The 26,551-nt window shown below is 55.8% G+C and overlaps 1 protein-coding gene across 1 annotated transcript in view; it reads left to right on the top strand.

Annotated features, from left to right (window-relative positions):
* The first annotated feature begins 317 nt into the window (after nt 1–317).
* Ryr1 (ryanodine receptor 1) overlaps nt 318–26,551 on the top strand; it is a 109,492-nt gene continuing 83,258 nt past the window's right edge. Inside the window, exons 1-25 of the mRNA XM_055594688.1 lie at nt 318–368; nt 6,913–7,032; nt 7,364–7,468; nt 8,481–8,555; nt 8,643–8,721; nt 8,871–8,983; nt 9,230–9,323; nt 11,207–11,300; nt 11,704–11,778; nt 12,525–12,681; nt 12,890–13,054; nt 13,690–13,811; nt 14,118–14,313; nt 17,767–17,902; nt 17,986–18,081; nt 18,179–18,297; nt 18,985–19,118; nt 19,623–19,864; nt 20,323–20,515; nt 21,460–21,676; nt 22,223–22,327; nt 22,505–22,608; nt 23,425–23,508; nt 24,508–24,815; nt 26,235–26,437. Coding sequence (XP_055450663.1) covers nt 318–368; nt 6,913–7,032; nt 7,364–7,468; nt 8,481–8,555; nt 8,643–8,721; nt 8,871–8,983; nt 9,230–9,323; nt 11,207–11,300; nt 11,704–11,778; nt 12,525–12,681; nt 12,890–13,054; nt 13,690–13,811; nt 14,118–14,313; nt 17,767–17,902; nt 17,986–18,081; nt 18,179–18,297; nt 18,985–19,118; nt 19,623–19,864; nt 20,323–20,515; nt 21,460–21,676; nt 22,223–22,327; nt 22,505–22,608; nt 23,425–23,508; nt 24,508–24,815; nt 26,235–26,437 — 3,387 coding nt within the window. The remainder of the gene's footprint in view (nt 369–6,912; nt 7,033–7,363; nt 7,469–8,480; nt 8,556–8,642; nt 8,722–8,870; nt 8,984–9,229; nt 9,324–11,206; nt 11,301–11,703; nt 11,779–12,524; nt 12,682–12,889; nt 13,055–13,689; nt 13,812–14,117; nt 14,314–17,766; nt 17,903–17,985; nt 18,082–18,178; nt 18,298–18,984; nt 19,119–19,622; nt 19,865–20,322; nt 20,516–21,459; nt 21,677–22,222; nt 22,328–22,504; nt 22,609–23,424; nt 23,509–24,507; nt 24,816–26,234; nt 26,438–26,551) is intronic.

Below are 26,551 nucleotides of genomic sequence, written 5' to 3'. Positions count from 1 at the left end.
TATGACACGTGGCTTACGGTGACCGTGGCCACGCAGACGCCCAGACGCAGCAAACACCTTGCACCGGGAGTGTGCGCTGTGGGCGGGGTTCCGGAGGGGCGTGGCCCGCCCGTCCTGGGCCAATGGGCGTGGGGGGCGGGGCCCCGCGCTCATCTGGGCGCCCCACCGGCGTGCTTCGCGCAGTTCCATCCTCGTCGCCGGTGCCCGCGGCGTGCCTGGAGGGCTCCGACCCCAGCCCGCCCTCAGCCCGCCCGCCCAGCCCGCAGCGCCTTCTCACCACCCGCAGAGCCTAGCCCGGGGCACCGGGGACTGCCGTCATGGGTGATGGAGGCGGAGAAGGCGAGGACGACGTCCAGTTTCTGCGGACGGTACGTTTCGTCTGGGTTAGGAGGCTTTGGGGTGCTGCCTGGCTTACCTGTGAGGGTCTCTCCGTCTGTGTTTCCTGGTGGTCTCTGAAGTCAGAGGTCACTTTGGGTCAGGGGTCATTTTGCCTTTCTGTCTCTTCCCATCCCCCTCTCCCCCCATGGAGAGGCAGCAGCATTTGGGAGGACTGAGTGGGCTGGGGGCGATTCCCAGATGCCCTCTCCTGACATGAGCGATTTGGGGTCACAGAGGGAGCACCCCTCCTGTGTCCTGGCAGCAGGCACTTGAGGAAGGTGGTTCTAATTCTTGGGCTTAATTTAGCTGTCCCCCACCCCCACCCTAGCCCTCATTCCCTCATTTCCTTTGCGCTCCGGACTCTGGCCTATTTAAATTCTTGGGAAAGGGGCTGGGGTGGGCCGGACAGCACCGTTCTCTTCAGCTTCCAGCCCCTGGGGGTCTCCTCGGGGTCTCTCGGGTCTTGAATGTCCTTCCTCCCGGGCTTGGGGAGGGTTGCGTCTGCTAAGGCCTCTGAGGGTGTCTGGGCGATGTCTTTCCCAGCTCCTTGGTATGCTAATATCCCTTGGGTCCGTCACCCTTTTGTCCCTTGGTTTCAGCCCTCTGCGTTTTGCTGTCCCTCTGGTCCTGTCGCCCAGAATCTCTGATCCCCAGCTGGGGGCAGGGATGGGACTTGGAACAACAGGTGTCTCTCCCAGAATAGCCCCTCTTTTCTGGGCTCTGGGCAGGGGACGGGAAGGAGACGGGAGGGGGAGGGCCTGCCTCTTTCTTAGTCCTTCCCACCATGCCCCCCCAGGGGCTGGGGTGGGGGTTGGGGTGCCAGCGTGGGAGATGTCCGTCCTCTTCCTTGGGCCAGGTCTGCTGACCCTGCACTGTGCCCCTCCCCCTAGGCCCTGGGTCCACGCAGAAATGCTGACGCAGCATTCCTGACCCAGAATAGGACCCTGGCAGGCTGGGTCCGGTTTCTCGGAGGGGAGGGACAAACAGCTGGGACTGGTGAATGAAGGATGGGGACAGCTGGATGAGGGCCTCTCCTAGCCCCAGCCTTTAGCCTAGGCCACGGATTTGGCCTTCCATGGCCCTAATAAGCCCATGGCTGTGGCTACCAGCTCCTGAGCCATCACTCCGCACAGGCCCAGTGCCCAGGGCCTCGGTCTCCTGAGGCGTCTAATTATATTCTCGTTGCCCTATCTTCTGAGGTAGGGCCCTATCTTTATCTCCCTGGGAGATTTGAGGGAAACCAAGCCCCAAGTGGTAAACCAGCCCAAGGTCAAGGCCAGGAAGTGGCATCTCTGGGTGTCCTGGGAGGCCAAGGCCTTGCTTTCGACAGAGGAAACCTGGGCCCAGGCTTGCTGGGGTAGACAGTGCCAGGCAGTCGAAGGCCCCAGCCTGGCTCTGTTTTCCTCAGTGTTGCTGAGGTGTGTGGCACCGTCTTCTCTTCCTCACACCATATCCCACCTATAAGAGAGCTTCTGTGTTGCACCCCAGGGCGTGTTCTACATATTCGTTGGTATTATTAAACAAAAAGAAAAGTCCAACTTTAAAGCAGGGTGTGGTGGTATACAGTGCTGATTGATTTCAGTGCTGGGCCAGCCTGGGCAACATCAGAAATTCAAGATCAGCCTGAGCTACCTAGGGAGACTTTGTGTCAAACCAAACCAAACCAAACCAAACCAAACCAAACCAAACCAAACCAAACCAAACCAAACCATCAACTTGACCATGGCATAACTGACAAGCAGCAAATGCTACCGATTGAAAACAGTTAACAGACCCCACTGCTTCTGTTTCGGGGAAGTGTCAGAGGGTCTCATGTGTGGGAAGCTGGCTGCAGACTTTCCACACAGCCAAGGACGACCTTGAACTCCTGACTCTTCTGTCTCCACCTCCCAAGTGCCACGATTACAGGCAGGTGCCACCGCGTCTGGTGTTCGTGGGTTCTAACACGTCATGCAAACTGAGCGGCCACCGTCGCAACATTTCCTCAGCCCCCAGAAGGTCCCCCTGCCCTTTCCAACAGTCCCGCTGTCCTTCCCCATAGCTTCCTCCAGTCACCGCTGGAGTCTCTTACACACCATGTCCTTCTTCTGCTCAGGATGCGTTTGACATATGACACGATTCTAGCCTGAATTCCTTCCATGGGGAGTTTTTTGGTAGCCTGTTGTTGTGTGACTGTATTTCAGTTTGCTTTCCTCTTCGCTTGCCTGGTGCATCCTGAGCTAGTGATGTCTGCAATATTTTGCTAGTTCAGACAACCTTAGTGAACATTCACACGCCATTAAAAAAAAAAAAGTCTCTGTGTAGCCCCGGCTAGCATGGAACTCCTATGGAGGTCACCCTGGCCTCAAAGTCACCGAGATCCACCTGCCTCTGCTTCCCCAGTGCTTGTTTTCTGGGTGGGGTGAGTTGGCTTTTTGAGACAGCATTTCTCTGTGTCACTCTGTAGACCAGGCTGGCCTGGAACGCGGAAATCCACCTGCTTTTGCCTTCTGAGTGCTGAGATTAAAGGCGTGTATAACGCACCCATTTTTATGAACCTTTCTTCCTTCCTTCCTTTCTTCCTTCCTTTTCTTTTCTTTTCTTTTCTTTCTTTCTTTTTTTATTTTTTTGAGACAGGCTGTCCTTGGACTCAGAGATCCACCTGCCCACCTGCCTCTGTCTCCCAAGTGCTGGGATTAAAGGTGACCCCACCACCTCTTGAAGACACACCTATATTTTAGAAAACATTTATTTATTTATCATTCATACAGCATTCTTCCTGCATGTACACCTGCACACCAGAAGGGGGCACCAGATCTCACCATAGATGAGATATAACCACCATATGGTTGCTGGGAATTGAACTCAGGACCTCTGGAAGAGCAGCCAGTGCTCTTAACCTCTGAGCCGTCTCTCCAGCCCCCTACACCTATTTGTAATAGCAGTTTTTATAACATAACTGATAGGAGACTGGGCGTGCTAGTTTCTTGTTCTTGTATCTTGTGCAAGCCTTGGCCATCCTGACCGTCTCACTTGTTTTGAATGTAGTGATCTTTAGCTCTAGAGGACAGGGGCTGGTTAAAAGCGCAGATTTTCCGCAGATCCCAGAGTCACTGAGACAAGTTCAAGCCTGGCAGGGGTGGTAGTTGGGGTGCTGGGGTACGTGGAAGCTGCTTTTTAGTTTTTGTTGTTGTTGTTTGTTTGTTTGTTTGTTTTTTGAGACGGGGTCTTATGTAGCCCAGGCTGCTCTCACACTCACTAGGTTAGCTGAGGATGACCTTGAATTTCATATCCTCCTGCCTTCTCGTCTAAAATATTTGGAATAACAATGGGCCTTATAAGATCATGCCTCGCTTTGGTTTTTCTTTCTCTCTCTCTCCCTCCCTTCTGCCTTTTTTTTTTTTTTTTTTTTTTTTTGAGACAGGGTTTCTCTGTATAGCCCTGGCTGTTCTGAAACTCACCCTGTAGCCCAGACTGGCCTGGAACTCACAGAGATCCCCCTGCCTCTGCCTCCTAAAAGCTGCGATTAATGTACAATCACCACCATCTGGCTTTGCCTGGCCTCGGAAATTGTACTATTTTTATTGTATTTTGCTCTTCTTCATCTATCACCTAGCAATCATCCACTCATTGAGACGTCTGTCTGTCTGTCTATTTATCTGTCTGTCTAATCCATCTATCACTTATCTGTCAATTGAGATAGGGTCTCACTATATCGTGCAGGCTGGTCTTGAACTCGCAGACTCCAGCGATCCTGCTGTCTCAGCTTCTGGAGTAGATGGACCCTCGGTGTGAATCATTTCACAGTTTGGAGGCAGCATTCACAAGCTTCTCCTCCCTTCATTCTCCCACTGGAGAGAGCGGGAGCCAAGTCTGTGGGATTGGGTTTGCTGTGGTGGTGACGCGTCCGGTTCTGATTTACAGCCTGGTCTTGCCATGCTTGCTTTCTCTGTTTAGGAAAGCCATTTTAATTTTTCCCTCTGAGCTCAGTTTCCTGATCCAGAGAAATAGAGAGCGAGGCAGAGAGACAGACAGGCAGACAGACAGGCAGTCTGACAGCCAGCCAGCCAATAAGGATGCCGCAAAGGGTCCGTCCGTAGGACTGTCTCTCTGACATAGTACCCCTGACTCCAGCTGCTCCCACCATTCCATTTCCCCTGTCACTCCTCAGCCCCGCCTGTACCCGCTGGCCACAGGCCTTTGCCTGAGTTGCTCCTCTGGAACATTCCTCCCTACAGATGACCAGTCTTGCTTCTTTCTATTTGGACAAGATCCAAAGGTCAAAAGTCATCTTCTTGGAAAGGCTCTGTATCACCCCACACCCCCCCCCACCTACGTCAATTCCACTCTATTATGTCACTCTGCCTTTTTTTCCCCCCAGATCACCTACCACTAATAATAAACTGTGCGTTTACATAAGTTTATGCGTGGCCTACCACGAGGATGTCGGCTCCCTGGGGCAGGGTTTCTCCACTTTAATGGATGCTCTTTTCAGTGCCCAGCAGGTGGAAGATGCTCAAAAACTGTCTGTTAAATGAACAAAAGACCTAGGCCTAAGACAACCAGTAAATTCCTGCTCAGTAATGCCCAGGTTATATAATTACTATGGATACACGGATATCCAGCATTACTGGATGTCGGGGACACATGACGGTACCAGGACAGGTCAGCCACCATTAGGCCATGCTTCTGTCTCCTCCTGGGACAGGAAGACTGCTTATGTGGCCTGCCACTCAGGATCAGAACACATTTATGCTTGGCGATTTGGAGGCCGTGTGATTCTGGTAGGTTGGATAACCTTCTGTTGTTGTTTTGTTTTGTTTTTTGAGACAGGGCTTCTCTGTGTAGCCTTGGCTGTCCTGGATTCACTTTGTAGACCAGGCTGGCTTCGAACTCACAGAGATCCGCCTGCCTCTGCCTCCCCTAGTGCTGGGATCGCAGGCGTGCACCACTGTGCTTGACTCTGTATACCATCTTTAAAACCTTTTTTTAGGCGTTATTTTATGTGTACAGGTGTTTTGTTTGCATGTGTGTCTGTATACTCCATTAGCGCCTGCAGAGCGGCGTCAGGTTTTCTGGGCAGGAACTACAGATGATGCAGGTGCTGGGACTCAAACCTGTGTCCTCTGGAAGGACAGCCAGTGCTCTCTCTCTCTCTCTCTCTCTTTTAGTTGATTGTGAGTTTCACATGTGTACCCCAGTCCTACTCACCTCTCTGTCCCTTTGTATCTGCCCCCCGCCCCAAAAGAGAAGATAAAAACAAACCATCTTGCCATGAAAGCTGCAGGTTGCCCCCGTGTGTCCTGAAGCACAGCCCTCTGTCCACACGTCTTTCACTTGCAAATGTTCGTTGCAGTGAGTCATTGATCCAGTTCAAGGCCTCTGGGTTCTGCTGCACTGTCAGTACTGGACCCTCACTGGGACTCCTGTCAGGTTGTTGTTGCCCGGTGTCATGGAGATCCTGCAGCTCGGGATCTGCAGGATTGGCCCTTCACAGGCTCCAGCAGTTCATGATGGGGTAGATGCTGGGGGCGGGGAGGGCGACCCAAAGCCCTGAATCTGGGCCTGGGAGGCAGCTGAGTTAGTCAGTCAGGCAGCTCTCCTGTGCCCGCACCGCAAGGGCAGGCTCTCCCGAACTGCCCCGGCTAGCTCACCCAATGCCGAAGCCGGCGAAGGACCGGGCCAGCTCTCCTGCTCTCCTGCCCCTGGGGCCACCTCTCCCGCCTGCTGCAGGGGGTGAGGGGGCGTCTCTCCGGTGCCAGCGATACCTCAGGCAGACAAGGCACCAGTGCTCTTAATCACTGGGCCATCCCTCCAGCTCTATTTGTAAGTTTCTCGAACTAGTTTTCTCTGCTACAGGATGGAATAATTTGCCGGGCAAAGTGGTACAGCCCCTGAAATCCCAGCATTGGGCACGTGCAGGCAGAAGTGTGGGAACTCAGTGTCATCTTGGCTACATGGCAAACTTGAGGCCAGCCTGTTGCAAAAACAAAACAAACACCAAAGAACTAAAAAAAATGTCCAGGCTGTAGTGGCAATGACCTAGCCCTTGGGAAGCAGAGGCAGGCAGATCTCTATGACTTTGAGGCCAGCCTGGTCTACATAGAGAAAACTCCGTATTGAAAAACTAAAAAACCAAACCATGAGAAACACCTCAGAACATTTAATTTGTAAGAAAGTTGATATTTTCACACTCCATCGGTCACCTTGCAGATCCCCTGTTAAGAGGCCTCTGAGGAGCTGGATTTTTATTTCACATCCCAAATCCTCTTACCTTGGGCAACTAATTCCCCCCCCCTCAGTTTCTCTATTTTAAAGCGGGCTAAAGGCTTAATTCCCCCACTCAAGGTCTGAGGCAGGGGTATCTCGTGATTCTGGGAGTTCAAGTCCAGCCTGGGCAACTTAGGGAGCCGCTGTCTCAAAATACAAATGAATGAACGACCGAGCGAGCAGAGTGTATCTTTTCTGCAAGGGGAAAGGGAGACGGCATGCTACGTCTTCGCTGGTCCGTCGTTCTGGTTCCCGCCGGTGAACCCCGTCCCTCTGCCCTCCCAGGATGACGAGGTGGTCCTGCAATGCAGCGCCACGGTGCTCAAGGAGCAGCTGAAGCTGTGTCTGGCGGCTGAGGGTTTCGGCAACCGCCTCTGCTTCCTGGAACCCACCAGCAACGCGCAGGTCTGTGTGCACGGGGCTGGGAGAGAGGGCAGGGTCGAGAGGGCAGGGCTTGGGGTCCCGGGAAAAAGGGCTCTAGAGCCTGCAAGGGGAGTCTGGCCGCAGGGAATGAGAGGGGCTCAGAGGGGAAAGGGGGGCTCTGGGCACGGCGGAAAGGTAGAATCTGAAAGACGAGAGGGCTCGGACGCCCAGGGCAAGTGTAGGGAGGGTTGGCAGGAGGGCGTGGCGCCCGGAGGGCTAGGTGGAGGCCTGTCCGGGAGTGTGACTCCTCAGATCCTGGGGTGGGCGAGGCGTGGCGGGCGTCTAACGGTGCCGTCTGCTCACCCCGCCTCAGAATGTGCCCCCTGACCTGGCCATCTGCTGCTTCATCCTGGAGCAGTCCCTGTCGGTTAGAGCCCTGCAGGAGATGCTGGCCAACACCGTGGAGGCCGGCGTGGAGGTAAGCTCCGCCTCCAAGGGGCGGGGACCGCGGAGGAGGCGGGCTGCGGCCGGGGTCACTCACCGTGAGCCTCTTCTTCCTCTCTGCCCCGCCCCCACAGGCCCTCAATTTGGATAAGTGGGTAGGTCTGGCCTTGGGTGTCATCTGTCACTTCTGTCCCTCCTGACCCCAGGCCTGCTGCTCAGGCCCACATTCCTGAACACAGGGGCTGGGGGGGTCCCCCCACCCCAGATGTCAGGGGCTGTGGAGGCCAGAACAACCAGGCAGGAAGGAAGGAGGGAAAGGGGCTCCTGAGCCCCCGTTTCCTGGCCTATTCCTTTCTCTTCTTTCCATTTTCTCCCCCCCATCCTGCCCCTCACTGCATGGCGCCTCCTCCCTCACCTCCCTTCATCCCAAGTGTGGTTCTGCCATGTGACCACGTGGCCCCATGACATGGCTCCCTCAGAGCATGGGCATGGGAGAGCCGTGATGGAGGCATGATGCCATCATGGAACTGAATGCACCTCGCTCCTCCAGGGGGCCTGGGCTCACACACTCAGCCATGGGAGTGTGTGGCAGGACTAGAGCGTCACACGCCTACGGGACACTGAGGGGCTCTCGGGTGTGACGTAATGCTCTTTGGGTGACTTCAGGCCCCGGCTTATAGGAGCCAAGGGCGCAAGCCAGGCAGTGGTAGCCCACTCCGCTCTAATCACAGCGCTCGGGAGGCAGGGGCTCGGAGCTCAGACTCTCTAGGCAGCCGAGGCTGACCTTGAACTCCTGGTCCTTTGGCACCTGTTTTCCGAGAGCTGGGGTAACAGCGTCTGGGCCTTCTCGCAGGCAGCCTTCGCTTCTGTAGGTGGGAAAAGCGGACGCGGACAGTCCGTTGGGGGCTGGAGCTGAGGTTTCCTGCCCCCTGCCTGAGCACACCCTCTTACGGCTCGGTTTGTCTATCCACTTGTGAATAAGCTGCATCGGGGAGGTGTGGTAACCCCGAGAGCCAGTGCTCACCCTGCTCGTCTCTCCCCTCCAGTCATCCCAGGGCGGGGGACACAGGACGCTCCTGTACGGCCACGCCATCCTGCTCCGGCACGCGCACAGCCGCATGGTGAGTGCCCTGCGAGCGCAGGTTTGCAGGTTCGGGCGCAGGGGCGGCGCGGGCCTGCTGAGGCCTGACCTCACTCTCCCTCCCCAGTACCTGAGCTGCCTCACCACCTCCCGGTCCATGACCGACAAGCTGGCCTTTGACGTGGGACTGCAGGAAGACGCAACAGGTGGGGGGGGGCGGGGGGCACGAGGAGAGGCCCAGCCCAGGGCGCAGAAAGCCCGCAGGGCTCCAGGGGTGGGCAAGAGCCTGGGACGGGCCGTGGTGCCCTGCGGAAGAGCGCTGTGGGAAACCGGCCCTGACGGTCCCTGCTCTTAGGGGAGGCCTGTTGGTGGACGATGCACCCAGCCTCCAAGCAGAGGTCGGAAGGAGAGAAGGTTCGTGTGGGAGATGACCTCATCCTCGTGAGCGTGTCCTCCGAGCGGTACCTGGTGAGTGGCCCCGCCCCCGATGACCCCTGCAGGGGCCATGGATTTGCCCGTCTGTCGCCCAGCGGGTCTCAGGCCCCACGCTCTGACTCACAGCTCCCTGACATCCTTTACTTCTGATTTCTGACCCCCCACCTCGTTTCCTCTCTTGCTCTCATCCTCCTGCTCTGGGGCCTCCATCTTTCTGCCTCCGCTCTGTTACTTCCTGTGGTTCTGAACTCTTGACCACTGCACCTTGGCCGCCCCCAGCACCTGTCCACGGCCAGCGGGGAGCTCCAGGTGGACGCCTCCTTCATGCAGACTCTGTGGAACATGAACCCCATCTGCTCCTGCTGTGAGGAAGGTGAGGACGTGGCCCCCGGCCCCTGAGACCCTCAGCAAGGCTTCCTCAGGGGCCACCGGCTGAATCCTGAATCCAGACCTCCAGGCTGCGGCTTGAAGCCGTGTATCTTACCGACCCCCAGAGGTCAGAGGTCAGAGGTCAGATCTCCAGGCCCCAAATTCACTACTACTCCCAAACTCAGCTCCCAATGCTTCCAGACCAAGCTCAGTCCTCCGGGTCAGGTCTTCACACTTGGAGATCCTCAGGCCTCAGCTCTCAGGCATAAATGCAGACTGGAGCCCTGAAATCTAGGCCTCGGGTCCTAAACCAGGACCCAGCGCACACCTCAGCCTTCCAGCCTCGAACGTGCAAAAACTTCTCCTTAAAGTCTCTGTGTGTCTGGGGAAGCAGCCCCGTGTGTAAAGGTCAGAGGAGAACCCTTTCCTTTTGCTATGTAGTCGTGAAGACTGAACTCAGGTGGCCAGGAGTGGTGTCAGGCCTGCAAAGCCAGCCGCCTGCCTGGCTCTAGACTCAGATTTTAACTTTAACTCTCAAAAACCCAAACTCAAACTCCCAGAACACACACCCAAGCCCTAAAACCAACTAACCAGCCAACCAAACAAAAACCAGAAGGCAAGGCTGGCAAGGTGGTCCTGCAGCTAGGGGCACGGGCTGCCCTTCCCAGACACCCACATTCGCCTCCCAGCACCCGCCGGCAGCTCACGGCTATCTGATCTGTAATCTCAGCTCCAGGGGTCCCGCGCCATCTCCTGGCCTCTGTGGGCACCAGGCACACAGTGGAGCAAGATACTCATGCAGGCAAAAGACCTACCCACCCACACTCATACATGAATGCACATACACACATACACACAATGCACAACACCCCCCCCACAAACCCACATACACTCACCCACCCACCCACAACTCACCCACACACTCACACTCACACACGCAGTCACTCAGGAGGCAGAGGCAGGCAGATCTCTGAGTTCGAGGCCAGCCTGGTCTACAGAGTGAGTCCAGGACAGCCAGGGCTGCACAGACACCTTGACTCAGGAAAAGCAAACGAGGAAAGCCTGGCTCGGCGCGGCGCCTACAAGTAATCCCAGCGTTTGGTCGGCAAGCCGGGTGGATCCTGGGGCTCCCTGGACGACACCGGGCTGCGCCAGTGAGTTCAGGTTCAGTGAGAAACCTGCCCCCCAAATAAGCTGGGGAGCGACTGCGGAGGACACGCCGTGTTGACCTCTGACCTCACACGCCTGTGACACATGTGTGTGAGCGCACACACACACACACATACACACAAATGTACACATGCGTACACAGAAATCCTCAACCAAAGGGGGGGGAGCCCCACAAAACCACACGTGCAAACTCCGCCTCCCGAGCTCAGAGTCTCGCAGCCACGTCCCAGCCCAGAACCCTCATCGCACATGTCACCCAAGACCCCCGACCAACGCCCCGAGTTATGTGTGTGCTCATGCGTGCTCACGCATGTGAGGGCAGAGGACCACCCCGCCCAGCCGCCTGTCCCCCGAAGGCCCAGGGCGCCTCCTGTCTGCCACGCCAGCCCCTCCCCCAAGCCTCCAGCCTCAGCGCAGACCCCGACAGGAGGGCGCACAGTCAAAGATCCAAACGCTGAACCCGAAGTCCTGACAGACCCCAAATCCCCTGACCCTGTCCCGGCACATCCAGATCCCTTATGGGTTGTCTCCGACCTTAAATCTGAAATCTCACACCCCCACTCTTTAGTCCTTAAACAGCCTGAACCCCAGGCTGTGGACTCCCGTTCCTGCCCTGAACCTTCCACGGTGGGGGAGACACAGGGGCCCCAGATGCCAACGCTGACATCCGGGGCTTTTGGGTCCCTCACAGCACCCACTTCCCGTGATGTTCCCCAGGCTTTGTGACGGGAGGCCACGTCCTCCGCCTCTTTCACGGACACATGGATGAATGTCTGACCATCTCCCCCTCTGACAGCGACGACCAACGCAGGTCTGGGCTTGGGACAAGGAGACCGGGACCCAGGGGTGGGGCGAGGAGGAAAGATCGGCTGGGACTCTGTGCTTCTTAGCCTTCTGCCACTGTGCCAAAGTACCCGAGAAGACCAGCTTAAGAGGGAAAAGGGTTATTTGGCTCACAGCTTTCAGTCCGTGATTGCTTGGCTGTTACCTCAGGCCCGTGATGGCACCTCACGGTGACAGCAAGTGGCAGAGGCTGTTTTCACCTTATGACGTTGGAAAAGTGGAAGGGAACATCCCAGTGACCTAACCTCTTTCCATTAGCACCCCACCCCCACCAAGGCTCTGCCTCTCCCCCGCAGCCCCACAGGCTGGGGACAAGCCTGCTGGGCAGGGTCTGGGACGGAGTCTGCGCTCACCACCTTGTTTTCCCCCAGACTTGTCTACTACGAGGGGGGGCCGGTGTGCACTCATGCCCGATCCCTTTGGAGGCTGGAGCCGCTGAGAATCAGGTGTGGGACAAGGGGGGCAGCGGACCCTAGAGGAAAAGCCCTGGGGGGAAGGGGGAGGAAACCCCGGGCAGGGCTCAAGAGGACTGGAGCTGCTGAGCAGGGAGGAGGGGGCTCCGGGGAAGAGTTTTAAAATTTATTTATTGTTTTATGAATTACAGTTTATTCACTTTGTAGCTGAGCTGTAGCCCCCTCCCTCATGCCCTCCCAACCCACCCTCCCTCCCTCCTCTCCTCCCGTGGCTCTACCCTAGTCCACTGATAGGGGAGGTCCTCCTCCCCTTCCATCTGACCCTAGCCTATCAGGTCTCATCAGGACTGGCTGCACTGTCTTCCTCTGTGGCCTGGTAAGGCTGCTCTCCATTGGTGATCAAAAAGTCATAAGGTGATCAAAGAGTCAGCCACTGAGTTCGTGTCAGAGACAGTCCCTGTTCCCCTTACTAGGGAACCCACTTGGAGACTGAGCTACCATGCGCTACATCTGTGCAGGGGTTCTAGGTTATCTTCATGCATGGTCCTTGGTTGGAGTATCAGTCTCGGAAAGGACCCCTGTGCCCAGATTTTTTTTTTCTCCTTGTGGAGCTCCTGTCCCCTCCAGATCTTTCTATCTCTCCCTTCTCTCATAAGATTTCTGGGGAAGATTTAGGGAGCCCTAGAAGAGAGAGGAATGAGGATTTGAAAGCCGAGACTATGCTGTTAATGACTGCTACGGAGGGGCCCCCTGACTTTCCCCGCTTTCACCTTCCACAGCTGGAGTGGAAGCCATCTCCGCTGGGGCCAGCCACTAAGAATCCGGCATGTCACCACGGGGAGGTACCTTGCGCTCACTGAGGACCAAGGCCTTGTGGTGGTTGATGCCAGCAAGGCCCACACCAAGGCCACTTCCTTTTGCTTCCGAGTCTCCAAGGTCAGTGCCCGTGTGTGCATGAGTGTACGAGTGTGTGTGTGTGTGTGTGTGTGTGTGTGTGCGCGTGTGCGTGTGCGTGTGTGTTGCACGATGCCCTTGCTCACCTGTAGCCCCGGGTCCCACTCCAGCCTCCTGGCTGCAGCAGTCTTTCATGGAGTCTCCCTGACAGCAGGCTGAGAAGGCTGACCTCTGTCCCTTGTCCCTGCAGGAGAAGCTGGATGTGGCCCCCAAGAGAGACGTGGAGGGCATGGGGCCCCCCGAGATCAAGTATGGAGAGTCGCTGTGCTTCGTGCAGCACGTGGCTTCTGGCCTGTGGCTCACCTATGCTGCCCCTGACCCCAAGGCCCTGAGGCTTGGCGTTCTCAAGAAGAAGGTGGGCTTCCGGGAGGGGGTGTGTGTGTGAACGGGGGCAGGGCTGGGCTGGGGTGGTCACTACCGAACGTTCGGGAACCTGAGAATGAGGCTGAGACGGACAGGGAAATAAGAGGTGTGTGTGTGTGTGTGTGTGTGTGTGTGTAGAGAGAGACAGTGAGACAAGGATAGAGGCTCACAGAAATTGAAAGCTAGAGAGCCATACGCAGAGAGAAAAAAACAAATAAGGTCCAGCAGAATGGCTCAGCGGGTAAAGGGTGCTTGCGGCCAAGCCTGGGGCCTTGAGCCTGAGCCGTAGAACCTCTGTGGTGGATGGGAGCTGATTCCTGCAGGCTGGCGCAGGCATCTCGACTGCGCAGGACACACCCACCCTCCACAAGAATCCTCCAAATAACAGGCTGAAAATTATACTCGCAAAGTACTGGCGGGGCCGGTGGGACACCGTTAGCTCTAGCACTCAAGAAGCCGGGGGGGGGGGGGGGGACACGGCTGGGAGTTTGAATCTGCCTGGACTGTGTCAAAGGAGAAAACGGGCTGGGCTGTACCTCTCCGGACGGGACCTGCCTAGCGTGCCGGAAGCCCCATCCCAGCACCCTCCCAGCACCCTCCCCGACCCCCTCGTGTCTGCACCCCCAGGCCATGCTGCACCAGGAGGGCCACATGGATGACGCGCTGTCACTGACGCGATGCCAGCAGGAGGAGTCCCAGGCGGCCCGCATGATACACAGCACGGCAGGCCTGTACAACCAGTTCATAAAGTAAGCCTGCCACCCCCTCCTCGCCGCTTACCTGCCCGACAAACCGCCAGCCCCGCTCCAGCGAGCCCTGACACCCACAGCCCGTGACCGTCCCATCCCACTTAGACACGCGTGACCTCTGACTCCACACCAGCCCCCAAGCCCCTCGCTGGTCCTCTCTAGTCCTCCTTGTGCCCGCTGCGCAGGAGCCCATGCCAGCCGTAGGTTCTGTGTGACCCGGAGCCAAGGCCTTTCTCCCTCCCTGTCCCCCCCCCCCCCGCGTGCGAGCCCAGCGCAGCCCCCGCCTGAGCACTGTGGTCCCCGCAGGGGTCTCGACAGCTTCAGCGGGAAGCCGCGGGGCTCGGGGCCACCGGCTGGGTCAGCACTGCCCATCGAGGGCGTCATCCTGAGCCTGCAGGACCTCATCGGCTACTTCGAGCCGCCTTCGGAGGAGCTGCAGCACGAGGAGAAGCAGAGCAAGCTGCGCAGCCTGCGCAACCGGCAGAGCCTCTTCCAGGAGGAGGTGCAGCCGCGGCGCGGAGGGCGGAGCGCGAGGGGCGGGGCCTGGGGCGTGAGGGGGCGGGGCCGGGCCGGGGCCTGAGAGGAGGCGGGGCCTGGGGCGCGGAGGGGGCGGAGCCTGACCGGGACATGGGGCCCGGAGGCGGGGCCTGACCGATACCTGGGAGGGGGCGGAGCCTGTAGGAAAGGAACAAGGCCGGTCTCAGGGAGGGGGCGGGCAGCGTTGATGGGCGGAGCCTCGAGGAAGGGCGGGAATAAGGGAGGCAGCGGGTGGAGCTGTAAGAAAGCGAGGGTCAAGACTTTATAATCTGGCCTGGCGTTGAGGCAGAGGCTCCCCGAGGTGGGGCTTCCCGCTTCTGGGCAGGAATCTGGGGGATCCGGTCCTTCCCGGTAAGAGGGCCGAGCCAGAGTGGGTGTAGGGATACAGGGACAGAGGCTGGTCTTGGTACATGTGGGAGATTATAGGGAGGACCTTAGTTGGGGTGAGGCACCCCGATCTCTCAGGAGAACCAGAAGGGGAGAGCTCGGCCAGAGTGGGAGGACCCGAGGAGGGCGGAACAAGAAAGAGGCCTGGACTGAGGTCCCAGAGGGGCCTTGTCAGGGAGGGGAATGTGTCAATGCTAAAGCCGGGCCCCTCCCCTCCTGATGAGGAAGAGGAGGGGTTGTCCCCAACAATGACAAAGCCACCGACAGGACGGAATTAGTACAGGGTACGCAGGTTCCAGGTCAGGTAGCCGGGCTCAGCGAGACCCTGGCTCACGCAATAAGGTGGGAGCCGGGCTCAGTGGTTCTACCAGAGGACCCGAGTTCAGTTTCCACAAACACCTAAACTCCAGCTCCAGGGGGACCCGGTGCCTCTGGCCTGCACAGGTGCCTGCGCTCACACACACAAGGTCTGAGACATGCTTATATTTAAAAATACTAAAGTAAATCTTAAAAAAAAAAAAAAAAAAAAAAAAGCCGACAAGTTGGCTGAACTTGAAGCACACCTTTAATCCTGCTACTTGGAAGGCAGAAGCAGGAGGAGCTCTGTAAGTTCAAGGCCAGCCTGGGCTACATAGCAAGTCTTAGGACAGCCAGGGCTACATAGTGAGACTCTGTCCTTAAAAGGAACAAATAAACAAGCAAGAACCAAGATGGTGAATGGTCAGAGAAGACCCCAGAAGTTGACCTTTGATCTCTGCGAGCACAAGAATGCACACCTGCACACACACACAAACAAAACACACACATTGTCTCAAAATGTAAACAAAATAAATGACTTTCAGGTATCACCTGGAATTCTTTTGTTTGTTTGGTTTGTGTTGTTTGAGACAGGGTTTCTCTGTGTAGCCCAGGCTGCCCTGTAACTCTCTCTGTAGACCAGACTGGCACCAAGCTCAGAGAAGTGCCTGCCTTCGCCTCTCCAGTGCTGGGATTAAAGGTGTGCGCCTCCCAGGCCCCTCTGGAGTTCTTACGTGCAGGAAGGAAATACACGAAGATAAGTTTCATTCCGGCGTCAGTAGGACGCTTATTAACTGTAAACTTAATATCCCTCAGTAAAACACTATGTTATGAATAAGCTTCTATACATAGAAACATACATAAAGCAAGGTTATGCACTAACTCATTGATGAAAAATCGTTTTCAGAGCTGAGCACAATAGCTCATGCTTAAAGTCCCATCTACATGAAAAGATAAAGTAAGGTCAGTTTGAGCCCAGGAGTTTGGGGTTAGCATGGGCCACATAGAAATATACTCTCTCCCTCTCCCTTCCCCTCCTCCTCTCCTGCCTCTTCGTCTTGCCTTGGCTGGTCATGAACTTGGAATAGCCAAGGATGACACGTTCCTTCTGTTCTCGCCCCCCCCCCCCCGCCCCAGTTGCTAGAATTGCAGGGTATGTTCTCACATTCACGGTATGTGGTGCTGGGGAACAAGCTCAGGACCCCACCTGTGCGCAGCGAATATCACCCGCTGAGCTACATCTCCAGCCATGGTGCCGTCTTTTAAAAAATTATCATTTATTTCGTGTTCATTGGTGTTTGCCTGCATGCATGTCTGTGTGAGGGTGTCAGAAGCCCTGGAACTGAAATTCCTGATATAAGCAGCCACGTGGGTGCTCGGAATTGAACTGAGGTCTTCTGGAAGACTGGCCGGTGCTCTTAACCACTGAGCCATCTCTCCAGCCTCTAAAACTAAACAATTTAAGACAGGCTAGTGGCACACCAGAACTCTGAATGCAGAGGTAGATGCACAAGTTCAAATCTACAAACCCGCATTTATCTAGATAGCACAGGGATTCCCTGTATTTTTACTGTGAGTAAGTGGTTCAGTAGTGGATAATTCATTGATCATGTGATTTTACAGATTTTACAATGTTGCTGTGAATAATGAGAATTAATTGTGCGTGTTTTACACACCTTTCTCTCTGTGTGTTAGGATTCACAATGAAAGGGCCAGAGAGAGCTCAGTCAAAGTGCACAAGGAACTCAGTTAGATTCTCAGAGCCCACCGTGTAAGAGTGCCAGTCTTGGTGGCCCACACTTGAAGTCCCAGCACTGGGGAGGCAGAAGCGGCAGACCCCAAGGCTTGAGGGCCAGCCGGGGCAGCCTCATTGGTAAACTCCAGGCCAGGGAGAAGCCCTGTCTCAATGGAGTTCTTCTCTGGCCTCCATGCACACACATAGGTGTGTGTGTGTGTGTGTGTGTGTGTGTGTGTGTGTGTGTGCGCTCTTCTACATGCACACAAGCACACAATACCCAGAAGAAGGGCTGGAGCGATGGCTCAGCTGTTAGGAGCACTTGCTGCTATTTCAAAGGGCTTGGGTTCAGTCCCCAGTGCCTGCATGGCAGATTGCAGCTGGCTATAATTCCAGTTGGAGGGGGTCCAGTTTCCTCTTCTGACTCCCGCAGATACAGGTGTCAGGCATAAACATGGCACCTTATATACATGCAGCCCAGCCATTATATACATATATGTAGAGAGAGAATAGCTGGGCACACCTTTAACATCAGAATTCTGGAGACACAGGCAGGTGAATCCCTATGAATGTGAAACCGGTTTCATCTACAGCCAGCCAAGGCTACACAATAAGACCCCCGTCTCCAAAAATAGAAATATCACAGTAAAAGAAGAAAAAAAAAAACATTAAAATGTCAGACAGGAGAGAGTGTAAAATAAATCTCTTACGGAAAGTGGTGAAAGTGAACTGGTCCAATTGACCAGGAGTGGGGCGTCTGGAACCAAGAAAGACGGAGAGAAAACTGCAGGTCACAGAGGCACCAATTCAGCCTTCATGTATAAGGGCGTTTTATGTTGGAGACATAAGACTGAGTGGGGACCTGGAGTTAAAGAAGATGGCTTACTGCTGGGAATACGACCAGATAAAGCAGAAATATGATAATTCGGTAAACCTCGCAAAGACAGAGAAACGTGGGCCTGGGACGCCTGCTGTAAGCCCTCTGTTTCTCCACCCCAGGGCATGCTGTCCCTGGTCCTGAACTGCATTGACCGCCTCAATGTCTACACCACCGCTGCCCACTTTGCCGAGTTTGCAGGGGAGGAGGCGGCTGAGTCCTGGAAAGAGATTGTGAACCTGCTCTATGAACTTCTGGGTAAGGGGACTCAGGGCTGACCCCTGGCGTTACCCAGGTACCTCCCCAACAGACCTGACCTCCCTCGCCCCGCCCCCGTACAGCCTCTCTGATCCGCGGCAACCGCACCAACTGCGCCCTCTTCTCCACAAACTTGGACTGGCTGGTCAGCAAGCTGGACCGTCTGGAGGCCTCTTCTGGTAGGAGAGCCCGGGAGAGGGGGAGGGGAGGGGTGGGGAGGGGAGGGATGGGGAGGAACCCCCCCCCCACCTCACCTCTCCTGTGGGCACCCGGCAGGCATACTGGAGGTGTTGTACTGTGTCCTGATCGAGAGTCCTGAGGTCCTGAACATCATCCAGGAGAACCACATCAAGTCCATTATCTCCCTCCTGGACAAGCATGGGAGGAACCACAAGGTTGGCCCTTTACCTCTGACCTCTCACCCTGACCCTGGAACCCTGACCTCTCCCCTCCTGCTGACTGAGAACTTTTCCCTTTTCCCTGGTCTTTTACTGAACTTAATTTCCATTCCACCGGCCCTGTCAACGCCCGCTGTACGCTTTCTAACCAGTTCCTACCTTTATAGCCCCCATCTGGCCTGCGAAAGCCAACTTTACCAACCCCTGCTCATCCAAAAACCTCCCCTCGGCTCCTGATGGTGTGTTGACCTTCCGCTCTGCCATTTGACCTCTTCCCTTACTGTCCCCATCTCCAATTTCTTACACTTAGTAACGCCTTACTACTTCTTACACTTAGTAACTAACCACCCCAAGCCTCCGGCCGCACCTACCTCCTTGACCTTCCTCCTTGACCTCCTGACCTTTCATTCTCACCCTGTCCTCTCAAGCAGGTTCTCCCATCTGGATAGGCTGTGCTTGCCTTTTGGCTTTCTGTTGCAGTCCTCCTGTGGTGTCCCTGCTCTGGTGCCTTCACTCTCTTTTTAAGTTTTTTAGCCCTGGCTGTCCTAGACCTCACCATGTAGACCAGGCTGGCCTCCAACTCCCAGATCCACTTGACGGTGCCTTGCGTGTGCTGGGATCACAGGCGTGCGCCACCACGCCCAGCCGGCCTCACTCTGCTTGACCTCTGAACTTGCCTTCCAGGTCCTGGACGTGCTGTGCTCACTGTGCGTGTGCAATGGTGTGGCCGTGCGCTCCAACCAGGACCTCATCACTGAGAACTTGCTCCCGGGCCGCGAACTCCTGCTGCAGACAAATCTCATCAACTACGTCACCAGGTGCGGCTCCTGACCCCAGCTTTGACCCTGACAGGACCTCAGGCTGAGAGTCTCTCAAGCCTCTCCCAGACCTAGAGACTCCAACCTCAGTGGCGTCTCTTCCTCCTCCCCGGGCTCACGCTTGGCCCCTCACTCCTTCTCTTCTCTTTGGGCCCCAGTTTTGCCCTTATCTCTTCCTTCTTTCCTATGTTTCCGTGCTCCCTTTGCCTGTTTCCGTCCTCCTGTCTTCCAGGTCCTTCTCCATGGCTCGCTCACCATCTCTCCTTATCTTTTCAAAAGAATACTTTATGTGCGTGTGCGTGCCTGTGTGTATCTGTGTATCACTTGCAAGCCTGGTGTGATTCCCTGAAACTGAGTTGCTCATGGGTCTCCACACAAGCGCTGGGACTCTAACCATCCCTGCCGGCCCCTCTCTCTTTATCTGTGTCTGTCCATGTGTGTCTGTCTCTTCCCCTCCCCCTTCTGGCGCTCCTCTCCATCTCTCCTGTCCCGTCTCTCCTGCAGCATCCGCCCCAACATCTTCGTGGGCCGAGCAGAGGGCTCCACGCAGTACAGCAAATGGTATTTCGAGGTGATGGTGGACGAGGTGGTTCCGTTTCTGACCGCACAGGCCACGCACCTGCGGGTGGGCTGGGCCCTCAGCGAGGGCTACAGCCCCTACCCCGGAGGCGGCGAGGGCTGGGGCGGGAACGGCGTCGGCGATGACCTCTACTCCTATGGCTTTGATGGGCTGCATCTCTGGACAGGTAGCTAGCCCTGCCAGGGGTGTTTCACCTTTGACCTTTGATCCGGAGTTTCCCAGGATTCTGACAGCACACCTTAGGGCTTAAGAATCCTGACTCCCAGGAGAGGCAAACTTTTCACCCCTTAACTCTCATTTGACCCTAACCCTAAAACTTTCAGAATCCTGGCCTTCACCTGTTTTCTCATAGTCTCAAAATTCTAACCCTACAAGGATGACCCCTGAAGACTTCCCTCATTGTTGTGACCTCTGACCTTTGATTTATGACCTCAAAGTTTCCAGAATTTGAACCCTAGGAAGACTAATACCTTCCTAATTTTAGGAGTATCCATGGGAACCTTCTCTCTTACAGATTCCAATATTGGGGTCCCCACAGGACCCCTAAAGAGCCACCACTTGTCACAATATCATTGCTTTCATGGGCCCTTTGACCCTTGACCCTTCTCTGGTGACTTGTTGTAGGGCATGTGGCGCGCCCGGTGACTTCTCCCGGACAGCACCTCCTGGCCGCGGAGGATGTGGTCAGCTGCTGCCTGGACCTCAGTGTGCCGTCCATCTCCTTTCGTATCAATGGCTGCCCCGTGCAGGGGGTCTTCGAGTCCTTCAACCTGGACGGGCTTTTCTTCCCTGTCGTGAGCTTCTCAGCCGGCATCAAGTGAGGGCCCTTCCCCGCCCCGCTTCCGGCCCAGGGCTGGGACCTGACTGCTTGGCCTCCCCAATCCAGATTTGTCCTCCTAAGAGGCAGGGACAGAACAGGCTTCATGGCTGAGGGGTGGCCAGAACCCTGACATGAAGTGACCCCAGTTTTGACCCTGACATGACCTCAGGCTGAGAGTCTCTCAAGCCTCTCCCAGAACTAGAGATTCCTAGGAATCTCCGATTCCTACGTCCGTCCAGGGACCGCCAAGTAACCCTAGCATCTCATGACAACCTTAACAACGGCTCCGGACCCTCATAGAGATGTCTCAGTGACCCGAGGCCCTTCCAGTGACCTCCCAACCACCTCAGACTTGCAGTGTCCTTAGGATTTGATGGTTATCTGAGATCCTGTTTGACAGCCCAGGGGCCTCAGGATCCCGGTGATGCTCTAAAAAGCTCAGATACCCAGTCACATCACCTCCATACCCCAGGACCTTCCACGGGCCCAGTCCTTTCTGGCACCCCCAGCTCGCTGAATGCCCGTGCAGTGCAAATCCTGTCTGCTTTGTAATTACAGTAGAATTTAAGTGACTCCCAAGTGGCTTCTGTGATATTAGGGAGACCCGAGACTGCTGGAGGTCCTCTACTCCCCTAGAACAGTGGCTCTCAGCCCTCCTGATGCTGCACCCCTTAAATTCAGTTTCTCGTGTTGTGGCGACCCCCCGCCCCGACCATAACATTATTTTTGGTTGCAGCTTCATAACTGTCATTTGCTGTTATGAATAGTAATGTAAACACCTGTGTTTTCCAAAGGCCTTAGGCGACCCCTGTGAAAAGGCCATTCACCCCCAAGGCAGGGGTCGCGACCCACAGGCTGAGAACTAATGCCCTAGACCATTCCACTGACTGTAAACTCTCTCCTTCACCCCACCCCCCATGATCCTCATTCTCCTCTCTCAGGGTGCGATTCCTCCTTGGTGGCCGCCACGGTGAATTCAAGTTCCTGCCCCCACCTGGCTATGCACCATGCCATGAAGCTGTGCTGCCTCGGGAGAGACTCCACCTCCAACCCATCAAAGAGTATCGCCGGGAAGGACCTTGGGGGCCCCACCTGGTGGGCCCCAGTCGCTGCCTCTCACACTTGGACTTTGTGCCCTGTCCTGTGGACACCATCCAGGTACAGCCTGCTCGGCAAGGGTTTCTTCTCTTCTAAACATTTCTTTAAAGAGTTATTTTTTTAAATGTTGTCTTAGGCTTCTATTACTGTGAAAGAACACTGGCTGAAAACAACTTGGGGAGGAACGGGTTTATTTCAGCTAACCCTTCTACACCACAGTCCATCAGTGAGGGAAGTCAGGGCAGGGCCTCAAACAAGGAACTTAGAAACTCAGTGGTAGAGCCCCTGCCTAGGATCCCCCAGTGAGGGGCTGGGGTGTGGCTCAGTGGTAGAGCCCCTGCCTAGAATCCCCCAAAGAGGGGCTGGAGTGTGGCTCAGTGGTAGAGCCTCTGCCTAGAATCCCCCAGTGAGCAGCTGGGGGCAGGGCTCAGTGGTAGAGTGCTTTCTAGAATCCCCCCAGTGAGCGGCTGGGACATGGCTCAGCAGTGGGAAGAGGTCAGCTGGGGGAGGAAGTCAGCCGGGACTCATTCATATTATTGGGAAAAGCGGACACAGTGGAGGCACAACAGGACCTCAGAGACCTTACAAAAGTCCCCGTACCCCCAGATCGTCTTGCCTCCCCACCTGGAGAGGATTCGGGAGAAGTTGGCGGAGAACATCCATGAACTCTGGGCGCTGACTCGCATTGAGCAGGGATGGACCTATGGCCCGGTGAGCCTAGATCCCAAGGAGGAGGGGCGAGAGTGGTAGGGAGGACCGTGCCTGGGGACTTCGGGGAACCAAGGAGTCTGTGGGCTGCAGATGTGTAGGTGAGAAATCAATGGGACACCATGTAGGGGTGGGGGGAGGTGAAGGGGAGGCTGAACATTGACCTCATTGTCCCCCCAGGTCCGGGATGACAACAAGAGGCTCCACCCGTGTCTTGTGAACTTTCACAGCTTGCCAGAGCCTGAGCGGAACTACAACCTGCAAATGTCAGGGGAGACACTAAAGTGAGAGGGCTCGGGGGGCAGGGAGTGGGGGCGGCTGGTGGTCAGGAGGAGGCAAAGCAGAGACAGGGGTGGGAGGAAGGAAGCAGAGGTGCTGGGGTGGGGGCAGGGGCTAGGATGCTCTTTTAGCATGCACGGGGTCCTGTTCTCCATCGCCAGCAGAGCCAGAGCAAACAACCAGGAGAGGCTGAGGGGGCTGGAGAGATGGCTCCGTGAGCAGAGCGCTCGCTGCACAAGCTGGGGGAGCGGAGTCAGATCTCCAGGTGTGCTGGTGTGTGCCTGCGACACTAGCACTGCGGAGGAGCCTGGCAGCCTGACAGCACCCTGTGCGCTCGCTCAGCTCCAGTGAGAGATCTTGCCTCAAAAAATAAGGCAGAAAGATGTCTCACATCGACTTGCGGCCTTTCCACACGCACACACAGATGTGTGCACAGACAGTAGCCAAGGCAGACGGGAGCTGTGAGACGGCCAGAATGTTTCATCACAGGAAAGGAAAAGAGAAACAGCATCCAAGGGAAAGGCGGGTGTGGTGATGTGTGTGCTCCCATCACCCCAGATACTTGAGAGGCCGAGCTCTGGGGATGGCCTGAGCCCAAGACCTTGAGAATAGCCTGGGTGACCCAGTGGGACACCCACAAGCCATAGCAGAGGAGAGATGGACATGGACAGAGAGAGAAGTAGTCACCAAAGAGATGTAGAGATGAAGAAGCACAGGACGACAGAGGAGCCCCAAAGAAAGGGAACCCAGACACCCCAGCAGCCAGAGTTAGAGGGGATGGGGCTCTTCGGCCTGTGACCTTGTCCCGATCCCCTGCTCAGGACTCTGCTGGCCCTGGGCTGCCACGTGGGCATGGCTGATGAGAAGGCAGAGGACAACCTGAAGAAGACGAAACTTCCAAAGACGTGAGTGTGGGTGGCCCCGGGCCTGGCTGGAAAGGATTCACAGTGAGGTATAAAGAAACCAAAGAGTCATGCGGTAAGGCTGAGGTCACAGATGCAGGGTCAGGGGTCAGGGGTCAGAAGTAAGTGTCCAAGACTGAGGAATCCTGAGTTCCAGAGATGGAGACTGAACCAGGGATGCAGGGTCAGGATCTGCCCCAAGAAATCTAAGACGGTATTTCCATCTTAGAGTCCAGAGTCAGAGATAGAAGGTGAGAAGCCAAAGGTTGCCGGAGCTGAAAGTAATTGGTCCTAGGGACTAGAGGTCCTGAGTTCAAAGGTCAAGGGTTTCAAAGCCAGGGGTTTAAGAGTGATTGGGTATGGGACAGAAGCAAGAAATCTGAAAGCCAGAGGTGAGAAGTCACAAAGCGAGGTATCAGGGTCAAAGGAAAGACTCCCCAAGCCAGCTGTAGTGAAGCCCACCTGCACCCCGGAAGCTGAGACACAGCATACAGGAGTTTGAGGCAGTCAGGTCCATATAGTGAGGCCCCATCTTGAAAACAACAAAACCCGGGCCGGAGAGACAGCTCAGAGCTTAAGAGCACTGGCTGCTCTTCCAGAGGACCCAGGTTCAGTTCCCAGCACCGCATGAAGCTTCACAAACAAACACCTGTAACCCCAGGTCCGTGGAGTTACACCTCAGAAACTCACCCAGGCACCCAGACACACAAACAAAAAGTACATTAATTTTCAAAAAACGAAGGGTGCCAGAGGTCAGCAGTGCCAGACTCCACAGATAGGTCAGTTCGGGGAGCCCACATTAATTTTGGAAAGAGAGATCTGAGTCCACAAACTTGACCTCGAGTGCACCTTGGGGTACTTGACTCCCCACCTGGCACGCAGGAGGCAGATCTCTGCGGGTTCAAAGCCAGCCTGGTCTACCAGTGAGTTCCAGCCTAGCCTGGTCTACACAGTGAGTTCCAGCCTGGCCTGTTCTACACAGTGAGACTGTCCCCTCGGCAGGTACATGATGAGCAATGGCTACAAGCCGGCTCCGCTGGACCTGAGCCACGTGAGGCTGACACCTGCACAGACAACCCTGGTGGATCGGCTGGCAGAGAACGGGCACAACGTGTGGGCGAGGGACCGCGTGGCACAGGGCTGGAGCTACAGTGCCGTGCAGGACATCCCGGCGCGCAGAAACCCCCGCCTCGTGCCCTACCGCCTGCTGGACGAGGCCACGAAGCGCAGCAACCGGGACAGTCTCTGCCAGGCTGTGCGCACCCTGCTGGGCTATGGCTACAACATTGAGCCGCCTGACCAGGAGCCCAGTGAGTGCTGACCTGTCTCCGCCTGTTACGCTCTCCCTGACCTTGACCCCCGACCCCTGACCCTTGACCTCTGGCCCAATCAGCCAGTGGTTAGCATTTCCTGTCTTTAACACTGATCGGGCTGATTAGAAGGTTGGTAAGCACTGAGCCTTCCCCTCAGCCATGGCCCTTACCCATCACCATGGTCTTGACCCCAGCCTGACCACCGGCCTCAATCTGACTCAGCGCTTGTATAGGCCATGACCACAATGCCGAGCTGTGGGACTATGCCCTGTGTCCAGTGAGTGCTGACCTCTACCTTTGACCTTTAACCCCAAACCCTGGGTGCAGCTATAACATAAAGCCACTCACCCGAGTAGCCAAGGACCAAGTTTTTAACCCCCATCCATCACATGATCTTTCGACAGTTCCCAAACCAGGCTTTGACCCCAGGACTGAACATTGGCCCCAAGCTCTCCCTCCCTCCTCTTTGTTTTCTGCACACCCTTTTTTTGGGGGAGGGGGGAGCATATTTTGAGGAAGGGTCTCAATAGCTGAACTAGCCTGGCAGCCATTATGTAGTTCAGGCTAGTCTCAAGCTCATGGATCTCCTGCCTCCCTCCCCCGCCCATGTACCAGGATTACACTACCTATTCTATGAATGCCTGGCTGTGAATATTATTATTTTCAAGAGGGCCTGTCAGAGAGTCTGGGTAGGCCAGGAGAGCCTCCAACTTGTACAGCTGAGGCTGGCCATAGACTCCAGATCCCGCTGGTAACCCTTTATTTTTGTGACAACATATATATATATATATGTATATATATTTAATTTTTCCCTCCTCCTCCTCTTCCTCCTGATTTGAAACAGGGTTTCACTATGTAGCCCTAGCTGGTCTAGAACTCACAAGAGATCCGCCTGCCTCTTCCTCCTGGGCCCTGGGATTAGAGGCGTGCGCCACCATGTCCAGCTCAGGATTTTTTCTTCTTTCTTGAGAATTCCATACAGGTACACAATGAACTAAGACCACATCCACCCTCATCGTCCCCCTCCAGCCCCTCCCACCAGTGTCCCCCAGCGTCATGGCCTTAGTGTCACTCCTATGTCCAGTGAGTGCCACTCCTTTATTTATAAGCGTGCGATCCGCTGGAGCATGGGAAATCTCCAGTAGTTACCCATTCAGAACAGGGATGCTGGGCAAAGTGGCTTTGATCCCAGCACTCAGGAGCCAGAGACTGTGAGCTCAGGGCCAGCCTGGTCTACAGAGCAAGGTACAGGCCAGCTAGAGCCATGCAATGAGACCTTGTTTCAAAACCAAAACCTGAAAGCCCCTAAGACAGTGTGAAACGAAGACCCACCCCCTTCCTGCTCTTTCCTCTCCTCCTGATGTCCAGGGATCACTTCCTGCCCAGCCTCTCTAACTCATCCTGCCTCCTCTGTAGGTCAGGTGGACAGCCAGTCCCGTGGGGACCGGGCCCGCATCTTCCGGGCAGAGAAGTCCTACGCGGTGCAGAGTGGCCGTTGGTACTTCGAGTTTGAGGCAGTCACCACGGGAGAGATGCGAGTGGGCTGGGCGAGGCCAGAGCTGCGGCCTGATGTGGAGTTGGGGGCTGACGAGTTGGCCTACGTCTTCAACGGGCACCGGGTTCGTACCTTACTGGGCTCCGTTCTGTCAGGCCCCAGGGTTTCTCTTAGTTACACCTTCTAATGCTATCTGTTTTGTGCCTCGCTGTCTGTTGATCTGTGAATCTACCATACT

The sequence above is a fragment of the Psammomys obesus genome, unplaced genomic scaffold (assembly GCF_907164565.1).
Source record: "Psammomys obesus unplaced genomic scaffold, mPsaObe1.curated_primary_1811, whole genome shotgun sequence".
Taxonomy (NCBI): domain Eukaryota; kingdom Metazoa; phylum Chordata; class Mammalia; order Rodentia; family Muridae; genus Psammomys; species Psammomys obesus.
This window is presented reverse-complemented; position numbering and strand designations above follow the sequence as displayed.